The sequence below is a fragment of the Hyaena hyaena genome, unplaced genomic scaffold, assembly GCF_003009895.1.
Source record: "Hyaena hyaena isolate Hyena2069 unplaced genomic scaffold, ASM300989v1 scaffold_24, whole genome shotgun sequence".
NCBI classification, from domain to species: Eukaryota; Metazoa; Chordata; class Mammalia; order Carnivora; family Hyaenidae; genus Hyaena; species Hyaena hyaena.
The window spans coordinates 2,277,714-2,292,338 of record NW_024080656.1 but is presented as its reverse complement, the minus strand read 5'-3'; the positions used below and the strand labels follow the sequence as shown (position 1 = coordinate 2,292,338).

The following is a 14,625-nucleotide window of genomic DNA, read 5'->3' as shown; positions in this document are numbered from 1 at the left end:
GCATCTCTGACTTCTATCAAAGAATTCGTGATAGTATAAAAAGCTGTGAGGAGCAGTTGTTCAGAAAAACACAGATGATATTGCTGCGCTCAACCAAGGCAGACATCAGTGCAGCAAAAAGAGGAGCCATTCAACCCTCCTTCTGGAAAAGTCTTCCCTCTCCATAACGAGGCTTAGTGTCCACTCCGTGATCAGATACTCACTTCTTTTTAGGTTCAAAATTGACAAGAAGTGTTTCTGAACTGATAGCATGTGCCTGGCAGTCAAATAGAGATTCATTAACCCCTCGGTCTTATTCATAGATTGTGAACAAACCCCGTGCGCTGACCGATCACCCTGTAATTGTATTGATGGTCCTAGAGCATTTTCACATCATCAGCGATGTCGCCTTCAAAAATGAATCCATGTGATATCGATAGTGATTTACCCAGTTAAGGGTTCTCATTGTAGCATCACTTTGACAAGTTTGCCATTCTCTGGAGTAAACTCTGTCATTATTTCTGACAGTGCTGGTAGAAGGGTTTCATTAAAATGTGAAAAAGGGGAAAACTGTATAACTTGGAAGAGGATAGGAGAGGGGAACAATGGTAATTTTGAAAAGGTAAAAATATACACATCAGATATATCTCTTGCTCCTCAGGTATCCTGTAAGGGGTGTTTAGACTTTAAAAAAAAATTTTTTTTAATGTTTTTATTTATTTCTGAGAGAGAGAGACAGTGTGAACAGGGGAGGGTCAGAGAGAGAGGGAGACACAGAATCCATAACAGGCTCCAGGCTCTGAGCTGTCAGCACAGAGCCTGACGTGGGGCTCGAACCCACGAACCGTGGGATCATGACCTGAGCCAAAGTCGGACGCTTAACCGACAGAGCCACCCAGGTGCCTCAGGGGTGTTTAGACTTCTAAAACTGTCAAAACTAGAACGAAAAAAAAACCTATTTAGGACTTTTGTAATATCTAGAATTAAGTTGCTGTATTCTACTATCCAATTTTTACCTTGGTATCTCTGTATATGTCTCCACATTGTTGACTTTCATTTTGATATCAATCTATCGTGTAGGAAAATTTCAGGGCTCTAAGATGCTGGTGGGAAATCACATCTGGTTCTCACAGCATCACTTTGAAATAATCATCAAAATCATTATTTTTTATATTTTCCCTTTCCATTCTGGCTTCTGCCTGGATCTCAGATAATAACCATTTTAATTTCAGTTTATGAACTTGTCCAAAGGCATGAGTGATCAAGTCTTCCTAGAACATGATGACAGTGTAGCTGTGGATGGAGCTAATGTAAAAGTTGTAGTCTCTCCAAAAATAATTGTTGGCTGAGAACTGTTTGATTTTATACCAAGCAGTGGGTGGCCATTTTTTCTCATTTTCCCTTAACCTTGGAGTCAAAGTAGTGAGGCAAAAGACAAAACATGAAAATATAGAGTAGTAAAAACTCAGCCATTTTTTGTATTTTCCCATTTAGCATAGGGGTTATAAATATCTTTCTCCTTCTATATATAGTCACAGACTATGGAATCATCATATTCTGGAAGTGGGAAGGAATCTTAGAATTTCTTAAGTTCCCCCATCCATACTTTTCCAAATAAGGAATCTAATCCAACTAAGGTGCATGGTGTTGCTAGTTAGTGACTGTCCTCTGTGATCACATGTTAGTAGCAGGCAGGACCAGGTCTCAGATCTTTATGATTCCTGATCCAGTGCTCTTTCTAAGAGAGAACCACCTTCCAAATGTTTCAGTTCTCCAAGTGCTCTCCTGCAAACTCCCAGGGAGAACTACTCCCAGAGAGAACTACTACAAGAACACAGTAGTACTTCTAACTACTGTGGCTGCAGTTTTTCAACAAGTGTAGGAAGTATTGGTTTCTATTTCTAGTGATCAATTGACAGCTCTGTGTTTGGTTACCAGCTATGTGTTTTGCACTTCTGTCTGCAACCGGAATTACCCTGGGGGTAACATGAGCTTTCTGAGTGGGAATCAACTGCAATGGAATATGTGGTTATTTTCTTTCTTTACTTTCCACAGGCAATTTATAAACCTTCAAGAGCTCATCTACTGCTGGGAGTGCTCTGTTTTCCAATGTCTCTTTGTCCTGTGATAATAGCTATTAGTGTTGCAAAGTCTTGGGTGGATATTATGCCTGTACATAACAGAAGGTGTGCCCGACTTGCTTCTCTCATTCCCTAGGTCGCAGCTTAATATAGAGGACAATCCAGGATAGGGCCCAGGACTTTTTAAACCCTATTCCAACCCTCTGTTTCAGACTGTGAGCCTGGCTGTGGCACTTCTCCATTTGTGGGATCGCTTGCGATCCCTACTATCTTTTCGGAGTCAAGCTCCTGACTACCACCATTGCCTGTTTCCAGCCTTGGAACCCATAACTTCAGCCCCCACCCCGTTATGCTACAAGTTTTAGTTCTCTATCACATCCACAGAGATACTTACCTCGTTTTAAAGTATGTATCGATATTATTTTAAGTCCTATCACTACAGACAGCCACAGCATGTCTTGGTCAGAAATCTCCAAAACATGCCTTGGGAGTATTAGGGATGGTATTCGGTGTTACTGTTATTGCATTTATTGGGCTTGCAATGACCAGTGGTGATGAACAAGTTTAGGCTCTATTCTTCTAAAAATAGTTCCAATTTGTCTAATAGGATTCTTAGAGGAAGCATCAACATTTCAAACTTTGTTTGAGCTCCCTCATGTGCCTTTTGGCCACTATTGGCTGCAAATGAGAAAAATGCCAAGATTTAAATGCTTCTAAAAGCTCCAGCATGTAGCTTGAGCCACAAAAACTACCATGTTTCTGGACTTAGTGGTGTAAATGATGAGGATTTCAAACAGAAAAAGGAAGTGTGGCAGGGTAGGGTAGGGAGGGTGAGGTTCTCATCTCCCCGGCACACACACCTTGGATAATCCCCTCCCCTCTGAGCACCAGCAGGGCAGGGTCTGAAAATGGTCGGCTTTCACTCCCAGGATTAGGTGACAGTTGTATGGCAAAGGGGGAGGGACTTTTCAGTTATAATTAAGGTCCTTAATCAGTTGAATTTGAGTTTATCAAAGGAGATCATCTCTGGTGGGCCTGAATTTATCAGGTGAACCTTTAAAAGGGACTCGGTCCTTCCTAAAGGGAGAGATTTGAAGTGTGGGCGAGATTATCCTGTTGGCTTTGAAGAAGGCCCTGAAGGCAGCCTGTAGGAGCTGAGAGTGATCCCGGCCAATCACCAGCAAGAAAATGGGGGTGTCAGCCCTACAACCTCAAGGAATTGAATTTTGCCCATAACTTGAACAACATTGAAAGATGACCCTTAATATCAAATGAGAATGCAGCTAGCTGACACAGCTGATTTCAGCCTGGTAAGTCACTCAGCAGAGAACCCAGGTGTCCCCAACCTGAGCTCCTGACCCACAGACCGAGATAATTAAGATAAATTGTTTTAAGCCTCTAAATTTATGGTAATTTGTGATACAGCAATAGAAACGAATACAAGAGGTTATACTGAACTTCATTCTGCTATGTTATGGGACAATGCACAAATGCCAAAGAATCTCAGAAGAACCGTATCTCCACCAACCGTAAGAGGGAAAGTGGCCACAGTTACTGGCACAATGATCCAGCTGGTCCACAGCATTTACCTCTCTAGGCTTTCTATTTCTTTTTAACTGTTTAATGTTTATTTATTTCTGAGAGAGACACAGAGACAGAGCAAGTGAAGGGGAGGGGCAGGGAGGGAGGAGACACAGAATCCAAAGCAGGCTCCAGGCTCTGAGCTGTCAGCACAGGGCCCGATGCGGGGCTCACCATCACAAATGGCGAGATCATGACATGAGCTGAAGTCGGACACTTAACCGACTGAGCCACCCAGGCGCCCCTAGGCTTTTCTAAATCAATTACTGCACAAAGCCGGTAAGAACCACCAGAAATTTAAAGCGGTTGCAACATTAACAAGACCCAACATTTATCATCTTCGTGGTGCCTTAGGCACAGGGAAACTTCAAGAGGAACACCAAACACAAGCACAGGCTATAGATTAACACACTGACTTCAGATCAAAGTCAAAGATGAGGGGTGCCTGGGTGGCTCAGTTGGTTAAGTCTCCAGCTTCAGCTCAGGTCATGATCTCACAGTTCGTGGGTTCAAGCTCCACTCCAGGCTCTGTTCTGACAGCTAGCCCAGAGCCTGGAGCCTGTTTCAGATTCTGTACCTCCCTCTTTCTCTGACCCTCCCCTGCTCATGCTGTCTCTCTCTCTCAGAAATAAATAAAACATTAAAAAAAATTTTTTTTTAATTCAAAGATGAGTGCCCACATGTATGGAGTGGGATCTGCCACAGGAATCACAACCTGCTTTTTAAGCAGTAAAGCCAGCATCATCTACTGGTTACATGTGAACCAGATAATGAAACGCAGAGGCCTTGGAGCATAGTCCACTGGACCACAGCAGCACTAGGCTGTATTTGTGCAAAGGTCAGATTACAACAGGACACCTGAGATGATAATGGAATAGTAAGTCTAACAGGCAAGCTGTCCGTTTGTGGATGGAAAACTTTGTAAGGATCCAATAAAGCTCAAAGTCAAATGATCAGGTGTAGCCACTGACTGACGAGAAACAATAGCAGTCCAACAGCATGGAGGGCAGAGCAGGTACAGGTAGGTGCACTTGCAAGTGTACAAAAAATACCTGAACTGCTACCCAGAGGGCAGTTGATTTCAGTGTCTCCTGTGGAAGGAACTTATATTTAAATTTTTAACGAGAAAGTAAATCCTTTGTCTGTAATAGAACCGTTTGAAGCCCCAAGTTCATTATAAGCCAGGGTAGTTGTGGACATCATTATTACAGGGCACTTTAATGTTTAATGACATAAACCATGAGGAGAGCTGTGTAATCTGACAACCACATTATTTACTGTTCCATGATGTAACAAATGTCAGAAATTTCTGGACTCCACATTTTTAGTTTTGGGGTCAGAAAGCGTGTCATTCCACTGTCAGTGGCAAGATCCATCTGAGAGCCACTAAAAGCTCAAATGTTTTCCCTAGGAAGCAAGGTGGCTGCAGGTGCCCGTCTTCACTCTCTTGAAGAGACTCTGTCCTGTTTGGAAACCCAAACAGGCTCTTCTACTTTAACGTGGTTGATTTTTCCATCTGTGTATATAGAATCCACAGCATACCTGGCCCCTTTAATTAGCAACAGAAAAAAATCTGCTCTCTGGGCTCTCCCCAAAGGCCAACATTTATTTGACCACCATCTCCTTCTTGCCAGAGCTCTCTGATATTCCAGACATGAAAAGAGAGGAATGCAGTCTGTCTATGTCTTCCAGACAGTCTAAATTCTAGCAAATTAGACAGCTGGCTCTCAAACTGTGACCATGGGCCATCGGAGTGGGGCAAAAGAACTTCAACCCTCCTAGGCCTCCTATCCAGTGAATTGGACCAATTTATGGCCCATTACAAGATCCTCACAGCCATGGACTATACCTTGAGAACACCTGACTTAGATGATCTGAAAGCCATGGTACTGTGGCTCCTCGCTCTCTACCTTTAAGATGAAATGCCTTTGCTAAATTATCTTAGACAATGTTGATGTTACATCTTCAGTTTTCATGAAGGATGTACATAAGAACTGGTGACATGAAGAATATCTGCCAAACCTGTACTGATGAAGGCACTGTCCATTATATTTTCTCTTTGTATATACAGGGCTGATGCAAGAAATGTCTTCAAAAATTTAACACCAGGAAAATAAATTTAGCTAGATAAACTAAGTTTTGGTTTATCATTCAATGAAAAATTGATAATCTACTGGCAGCCAAGAAGCTCAGAGTCAAGGTCAATGCGCAACTACAGTTATCTCTATCAGCCTTGGGATATATACTATATCCTTTGTACCTGCATATTTTATTAAAACACCTCAAATCTTTTCACAGAGTAGGTTAGTTGTATATTTTAAAACATTCCAGTGGGATGATAAGTACAAAACTTTAAGGATATATTATAAGAGCCCAAGTCTTATATTTTAAGGGGCAATATAATATAGTGGTTAAATCCATACTATAGGTTCAAATCTCAACCCAGCTACTGCTGACTTTGTTTTTTTTTTAAAGCTTTTATTTTATTTTTTTAAGTGGGTATTTATTTTTGAGAGAAAGAGACAGAGTGAAAGCAGGGGAGGGGTAAAGAGAGAGAGAGAGACTCCGAATCTGAAGCAGACTCCAGGCTCGCACAGAGGCCAGTGCAGGGGTCATACTCATGAACCGCGAGATCATGACCGGAGTCAAAGTAGGACATATAACTGACTGAGCCACCCAGGTGCCCACCAAAATACCTCTTTTATAGGGCTATTCTGAGGAAAAAATGTATCAATATACATGAAGTACTTAGTGCAAGCACTAAAAATGATTTGCTCTTATTATCTTATGGGCTAATGTTAAACTCTATCAGTACATGGTATGATCAAAATGTCAAATGCTATTATTAGGCTTCTGAACTTTGTCCATTCAAATGCAACATATCATTCTTACCTACTGTGGCAGATGCTGATGAGAGCAGAGATTTGCCCCAGGAGCCCCAGCCTGCCCATCCCCCTCCATGTGAAGGGGAATCCACAGCCTGTAGAAAAACAGATTAGCCCAAAAGTTAGCAAGTCAGTATATGCATGAATGAAAAAACACCCATTGGTTTGAAACAAAAAGAAAGTTAAAAAAAATAACCATATCTCCCTGGCTTAGAATTTAGAAGGGCCACCAACCCATATTTCAATGTGTACTTTGAACAAAATTGATTAGTAGTGGCATTGGGCTTCTGCTCGAAGTGAGTTTGATGTTAACAAAGACCCAAATATCCCATTATCTGGAAGATAGGGACAAAGGCTGTAAGGGGGAAAACATTTAATGTATTAGGGTGCAAAGTGATTTGAAAAAGTTTAAAACTCGGGCAACTTTAACATAGCTAAGCAAATGTCCTCTTCCAGGTTAGAAGACACCTCTGGGGTGATGGGAGGGAGTTCTGATGGATGACAGGCAAAGTGTCTAGAAGAGCCCTGATAAGCTGTGGGATGGGCAGCAGAACAGGTAGCCTTTCGAGGTAGACGCTGTTCAAGGTGTCCACTCCACTCACAATGACCACTGTAACTATATCTCTCACTGTCCCTGGGCTCTGTGAATTCAACCTCTTCTGCCAAAGTATTTGGATTGAGATTGAGGGACTCTGGTTCAGCCTGAGCTGGCTGCTTGACTAGAAGATGAAAAGTCAGGCAGTGTAGGGACCATATTCTATCCATCATGGTGACTACGGATTAAGAGAAATCAGAGTGAGCAGAATGAAGGAGATATGCTGAGAGAAGTTGTTGAATTCCTGACAGCTCCTCAGCCCTTGGCTCCTGTCCCTCTTCAAGGCCCTCCTGCATTGCTATCTTTGGGTTCCATGGGATTCCTGCATAGTTAGTAAGTCTGTCCGTCTGTTTCTTTTTTAAATGTTTTGTTCATTGGTATACCTCCAGAGCCTGGAAGAGTACATGGCATATAATGAGTACTCAATACATTTATTTGTTGAATAAATGACTGAAAATCATCCATTTTCTTAAGTGTGTAATAGTTTTTGTTGCTTGCAACCAATGAGCCCTGACTCAGTTAGTGGAACTACGGCTTTCCCTTATTATTTAGGAATTCATTCTAGAAAACGAGAGAAGAATACATTAGGAGTAATATATTAGGTGCTAGAGAATCACAGCTCTTTACTCAAAAAAAAAAAAAAAAAGCGAGAGAGAAAGTTCAGTGAAATATTTCTACAGATGTTGTAGAGTCTATAACTTTTGACCCAAGGCTGGCCCACCAGTCACCCTCCTCCCTTCTCCCTACTGTCTTCTACCTTTGCAGATGAGTGTGGTCATTCATGTCAAACAGTTTTGGCCAGTGAGATATAAATGGGAAAGCTTTTGCTTTCATGACAAACTACACAGTTATGGCTGACGCCAACTCTTCCCGTCATCCTTTTTTTCCTGCCCTGCATGTAAACATGATACTTGAAACTGAAGCAGCCATTTTTGCTGCCATGAGGGAAAGTTCAGGAATCACAAATTCATGGGTCATGGCACTGCTGAGCTACTAAACCAATGTGAGTAGCTGCCTGTCTTCATTCTTTTTGTTGAGCCAGAAAAATTAAGTTGCTATTTGGTAAGCCACTATATGTTGGATTTTAGTTATTTGTACCCAAATGCATTCTTAACTGATTCGTCTGGTAAATATCAAACTGTAGAATACTGGTCAGGAGAAAACGTTATGGAATTAAATGGCTTCGGTTTGACTCCAGGCTCTTCTATTTTGGGAAAGTTATTCAAGTCTTTCAGGCTATCATTTACTTATTACAAAATGAAAGGTATGGTAGTATAAGAACCATCAATATGAGAGCCAGTAACCTCACAGGATTATTGTGAATGTTAAAAGAAATAATTCATATAAAGCTTTGAGCATAGTGCCTGGCACATAATATAAACTCCATCAATGTTAACCAGTGATGATGATGATGATCATCATTTTTAACACTAAGAAGCAAAAAAGCTTTGAAAGTTGGCTGACGTTTATTTCTGTCTGGAAACAATGAGGAGCTTGTTAACATGAATGAAATACTCATGATTCATGACTGTTTGCTTTCATTTTTGAAATGTCTACATTGATTTAGTTCACTTTTGCAGTGGAAGCCAGTGGCAATTTTATACCATCATGAAGACAGATGTAAGTTGGTGATTAATATCATTCTTTTACGGGACAAATCACTACCTATATGATTAGGGAGAGTTAATACACTTAGGGGTGACAGCTTCTGACTCAAATTTATAATACTTAATATGCTCTGACAGCTGGTAATTGACTAGCAAATGAAAATAAATGTTAAATGAGCCTAGAATTTTTTGCAGTATAAATGACTGCTTCAATTGCTTTATTTAAAAAGCTCCTTTGACATTAAGCTGTGATCTCATGATCAGCTGCAAAGAATATTTGTTATCAATGGCAAATACTCAAATGACTAAATGTGCACACCTGATATAAAAACCACATAAACTAAATGTTCAACGTGAATTCTCATCTTGAGTATTGTCTCTGCTTTAAATGGCTTATGAGTCTATAAAGTAGGGGGCATGGATCTACTCAGATATTTCATTAAACAAATATGGTTATTTTAAAACTTTTTTCTCACCTTCACCCCATGTAACCCCTACTTAATTTAACAGACAGCTTTGGGGTGCCTGCATGCTCAGTTGGTTAAGTCCGACTCTTGGTTTCAGCTCAAGTCATGATCTCATGTTCATGGGCTCGAGCTCTGCATCAAGCTCCATGCTGACAGTGTGGAGCCTGCTGGATTTTCTCTGTCTCTCTCTCGCTCTCTCGCTCTCTCTCTGACATCTCCTACTCTTGTGCACTCTCTCCCTCTCTCAAAAGAAATAAATAAACTTAAAACAAACAGCTTCACATCCTAATTTGCAGAGAATACAGTGGCTACCAGATGGGAACTCTCTTAACTTCTGGCCCCTCCTCATAAACTCTCAGAAGAATGACTTCATTTCGAGAGCAAAGCCAGACTTGGCTTGATCAAGAGGGCTACCCAAAACTCAATTGGAGATCATTTACATGTCCACAGCTGTTGTACGGTCCTAAGAATATAAAGAATGCAGGATTCTATCATGTTCAAAGTTCTTTAAATAGAAAAGACATTTACATATCTTGTGTTCCATTTAAAGATCTTTATCATTAAATAGAAAATACATTTATTTTATGCTATCAAGTTTATATGTATCATTAGAAAAAATGTACAAATATTAGAATTCCATGGAATTCAAAGGCCTTTAACATTTAGATGGAAATAGAGGTGCCTGTTGTTTACAACAACCTGATTGTCATACGTCTTGAGTAAATCAAGAATTAGGTATTACACACAGCTTGCATCTGTGAGACCGAACCCTTTTTAAGTTTTGTTACCGATGACATAGCTGCTCTAAATAGGGGCTCAGTGTGACATTCAGGGAAGGTGTAAATTGCTCTGGATGCCTGCAGTTCTGTCAAAATATTTGCTTAAATATGGCCTCAGTTATTTCCAGGTAATTTTCTTCCTCAGTGAGTATGCCATCATTCAACTCTGGGAATATTCAAAATTAAAATTGAAAGGTCTAAAGCATCAAAGTCATGCTATTAATATTTTTATGTATATTTGGTCTTTTCTGCACATTGTTTAAGAAATTAGAGTGAACCTTTAAAAGACAATTTAAAATGAATAATTGAATGATTAAGACTTCCGGTTTTAAGTTGAAATCTTCCTACATTGATGCATAGAATCATGACATCTAACAGGTCTTTAGGTCCACTCCATTATTTAATAGGTTTATAGCACTTCCTATGCACTCAGCAAGATTTTGTTTGAGTAGATAAATGAGGTACTTAAAACAGAAAACAGAATATATTAAATTTATATAGACACAATTTAAAAATATTTGAACATATTTAAGTTCATAAAAACGACCAACCATTCATCAAAAGCCCCTTGAAAGTGTCAATTTTGCTAGACTTCCAAATAGAATATGATTTGTGAGATGAACACAAAGCCTAGGAAGAATTGCATTTTTGAATTTATAACTTAATACATTGACCACTAATTGCTTAAAACGAAATTAAAAGTCTGAGCAGTCCTTTTTATGCACAAAATACACACCAGCCTCACCAAATACCTATCTAAACACAAATTTGACCTAACTGCACCCCTCACTCGCAATTACCTCCTTCCCTTCTAGCATCATGGAAGTGATGTCTTCCTCTTAGTTAAAATTATCACCTCCACGTGAACTCTGCTGGGCCTGGGTAGGTTGGTCTTCCCCTCTCTCCTCTCTCCTGGCTTTTCAACCTTTCTCTACCTGCTACTTCCCACGTTGAACCATGTACATGATTCCTCCATCTTCAAACCTACAAATGAAAATCACAAGGACAGAAAGTTTTGTCTCAAACTTATCTGGTTTCTGCCCCACATCTTGCTTCTTCCCCGTTTACAAAAAGTGCCTACCTGCTGTATCTACCCCCCTTCATTACTCCATCTGCCACAGTACTCTCCCATGGCCACCACTACTTCACGAAACCATTCTCATGAATGCCACATTGGCTTTCTTGTGGCCAAAGTCATGGACTCATTGTAGTTATTTTATTTTTTGACCTTTCACTGGCATCTGAAGCTTAACTACTTATACCTTCTTAAAATACTCTTTACTCATGGCTTCCATGCCCTATCTTCTGACTCTTACTTTTTTGGTCCATCTTTAACTTTTATGATTTCAGTCTACGATAGAAAGTCACCAAATGCATATCGTATTAAGATACAATCCAAGTGCTTCCAGCATCCTAATAAAATATGCATAGTTCAGGGTGATCAGCTGGCACCCTAATCATGAAGACCATACTCCTGAGACATATATAATGAGCATTTCCATTATCTGTATTTTTATTAACACCTGATGCTTTGCTAATTAACATACTGAATTACAGAAGTGCTTTTTTTCTTTTTTTTTTTTAAAGGAAATGCTTTTATTAAAAAATTTTTTTTAATGTTTTATTTATTTTTGAGAGAGAGAGGTAGAGACAGCATGAGCAGGAGAGGGTCAGAGAGAGAGGGAGACACAGAATCTGAAGACAGGCCCCAGGCTCTGAGCCGTCAGCACAGAGCCCGATGCTGGGCTCGAACCTACAAACTGTGAGATCATGACATGAGATCAAGTTGGAGGCTTAACCAACTGAGCCACCCAGGAACACCTGCAGAAGTGTTTTTTAACTAATGAACTATTTACTAAATAGCATTCTGAATATCTGAAAGGGGTTCTTCATGGTGATATTAAAGGTATTCAAGGTTTACAGATGGTTATATTTATTTTAGAGCCTCTATCTTTTTATTAATAAGGGATAAGATAGGCTTTTGCCCTGTGAGAAATCGTGTTTTATCCAGCTCTGAACTTCAGGGAACTCTAGTTTTTTGATGCCAGCTCTAAGGGAAGAAAACTCTGCCTCTAGAATTTTAGGCATTTGTCTTAAGTGAAACTAATTCAGGGTGGTGGTCAAAGCACCCTAAAGGACAGAACAATGGGACATTCTCAAGCCTACACGTAAACAGTTTTCATGATCTGTTTTTAATTTTCTTATTAATTAATGTTCGATTTTAAAATGTCAGTGTGGTATAGTGAAATCTGTGATTGATTTCCCTCATAGAATGTGATGGTAGGATTGTGAAAAGGAGAGATAATTCTTGCCATCTCAACTGCTTTGCTGGTTACCACAATCTTTCAAAAAGAATCTAAGAGCCAAATTGGCTTAGGGACAGGAGCCTTCCAGGGCCAAGTCCTTGGCCTCTGCGCTTCCTTATTTACATATAACACTTAGGCAATCTCACCCACTCCCATTTCCTAAATAACATCCCAGTATTTATGGCCTCCAAATCTCTCTCTCAGGCTTCAGGCTGTGATAACCAACTACTCACATAGGTGGCTGTCCCATGGCATGTTCACTGCCGAACTCACCATCTTCTCAATCTCACCCAATTCTGCGATCAGCTGTTTCTGCGTCCTAGCATTAGTGGTTCCCCGACACTGGTCCACAGACTGACTACAAGAGTATCATTTGGGCTGGGGCGTCTGGGTGGCTCAGTCGGTTAAGCCTCCGATTTCAGCTCAGGTCATGATCTCACAGTTTGTGGGTTCGAGTCCCTTGTCAGGCTCTGTGCTGACAGCTCAGAGGCTGGAGTCTGCTTCAGATTCTGTGTCTCCCTCTCTCTCTGACCCTCCTCTGCTCACGCTGTCTCTCTCTCTCTCAGAAATAAATAAAACATTAAAAAAAATTAAAAAGATTAACATTTGGGGTATCTTATTAAAAACACAGAATCTTGGGCAGCCTGGGTGGCTCAGTCAGTTAAGCATCTGACTCTTGGTTTCAGCTCAGGTCATAATCTCAGGGTCATGGGATTGAGCCCCATATGGGGCTCTGTGCTAACAGTACAAAGCATGCTTAGGAATCTCTCTCTGCCCCTCCCCTTCTCTCTTTCTCAAATAAATTTTTAAAAAAATTATAAAATACAGTCTTAGCTTCCACTGTGATCTTTTGAATAAGAATCTCAGTGTAGAGCTGAGATTTTTAACAAGCTCCCCAGGTTATTCCAATATACCACCAGATTTAGGAAGTATTGCCCTATATGGCCAAATGGCACCAGCATTCACCAAAGCAAAAAACTGAGTACCATCATGTAGAGTAGCCTTAAAGGAGGAAATACTCAAAAACAAAAAACAAAACAAAACAACAACAACAAAAACAGAAGCAAACTCTACTTATTCATTTAAGAGGCAAAAATCTGCCATCTGTGCATCTTGGTCTATGTTCTCTTCTTTGTTTCCCTTGACAACAATTTTATGGCTCTTAATATATTCTCTTTTTCCTTTTCTAGGGAGAGAACTACCCAGTGGTAGTTTATGTTTTCCTTTGCGAGTCCCCTTAGTGGTAACGTTAGAATTCTTTACTTTCATAACTGGGCTTATGTATTGATGTTGAACAATAGAGATGACTTTTTTCCCATTCTCGGTCATTTCTTGGGGTTAAGAACTTAGGGAAATTTGATCTAGATTGGATCTTATAGGAGCTGATAGGCCAGTATCTAATAAGTTCCCAGAAAATCTCTGGAAATAAATGTCACTCCTGACTCGCACTTTAAGACAAACATCTCTAAATTAAGGCTGAAGACATCTCACTTCCTGAAGATGAATATAAGTGCCCCATCTAAGGCTTCCCTTGTGTCTGTCCCATCTAGTACTATAGGACAGGCTATAATGACTTGTATACAATACTCCCTTCTCCAACTAGACTGCACTCCACTCAGATTCCTCCACTCAGATCCCTAGGCACAACACGTGGTGTCATGAAGCTGGTAGAGGCCTTAGAGAGTCCAGTCTAACCTCCAATGTTCAAGTAAGTTTGGGGGCCATCTCTCATGGATGCTGTAGAGTAGAGAAGATCCTGCAGGAAATCTCAGCTCAGTGACCTCTAGTCTGCACATTGGAATGGATGAGAAAAAGAAGCAGCATCAAAGACAGAGATGGCTTCTCTGAGCACATAAACTGTCAGTGGTGTGGTCCCTCAAAGCAGAGGAGTTAGCTGGAAGCTGGCAGAACCACTGGCCTCTTCCTCTTCTCTTGGCCCCTCTGAGTCATGCCAGGTAACAGCCACTGGACTGACTCAGGCAAAGGTGAAGCTAATAATGTGGATTTTAAGGGGACTCAGACCCCAAATAACTATGCAGATACAAGTTACTTAAAGAAAAAATATATACCCATCTAAGCCCATTATCACAAAATCCACTGTGTCCTAGAAGATAATGGTTTATGCATTCTCAAAGGCTATTCTGCAAAGTTTTTTTCCCTTTAAAAGTGTTATTTTCCCATAGAAGCTTGTTTAAAGGGTTAATGAGATTTTTTTTAAGGCTCAGATATACCTGGGATCAAGTCAGCTTTTGCACTGGGTGTTTTCCTATGGGACCCGCCGTTCCTCAAGGGATCTGTGTTCAAGATCCAAACAGTCAACTTGTAAATGAATTTTTGATTCAAGG

At 40.4% G+C, this 14,625-nt stretch overlaps 1 protein-coding gene across 1 annotated transcript in view; it reads right to left on the bottom strand.

Annotated features, from left to right (window-relative positions):
* The window catches only part of FAM114A1 (family with sequence similarity 114 member A1), a 70,430-nt gene that overhangs the window by 43,076 nt on the left and 12,729 nt on the right, over positions 1-14,625 (bottom strand). Inside the window, exon 3 of the mRNA XM_039227034.1 lies at positions 6,534-6,621. Within this exon, the coding sequence (XP_039082965.1) occupies positions 6,534-6,621 (88 nt within the window). The remainder of the gene's footprint in view (positions 1-6,533; positions 6,622-14,625) is intronic.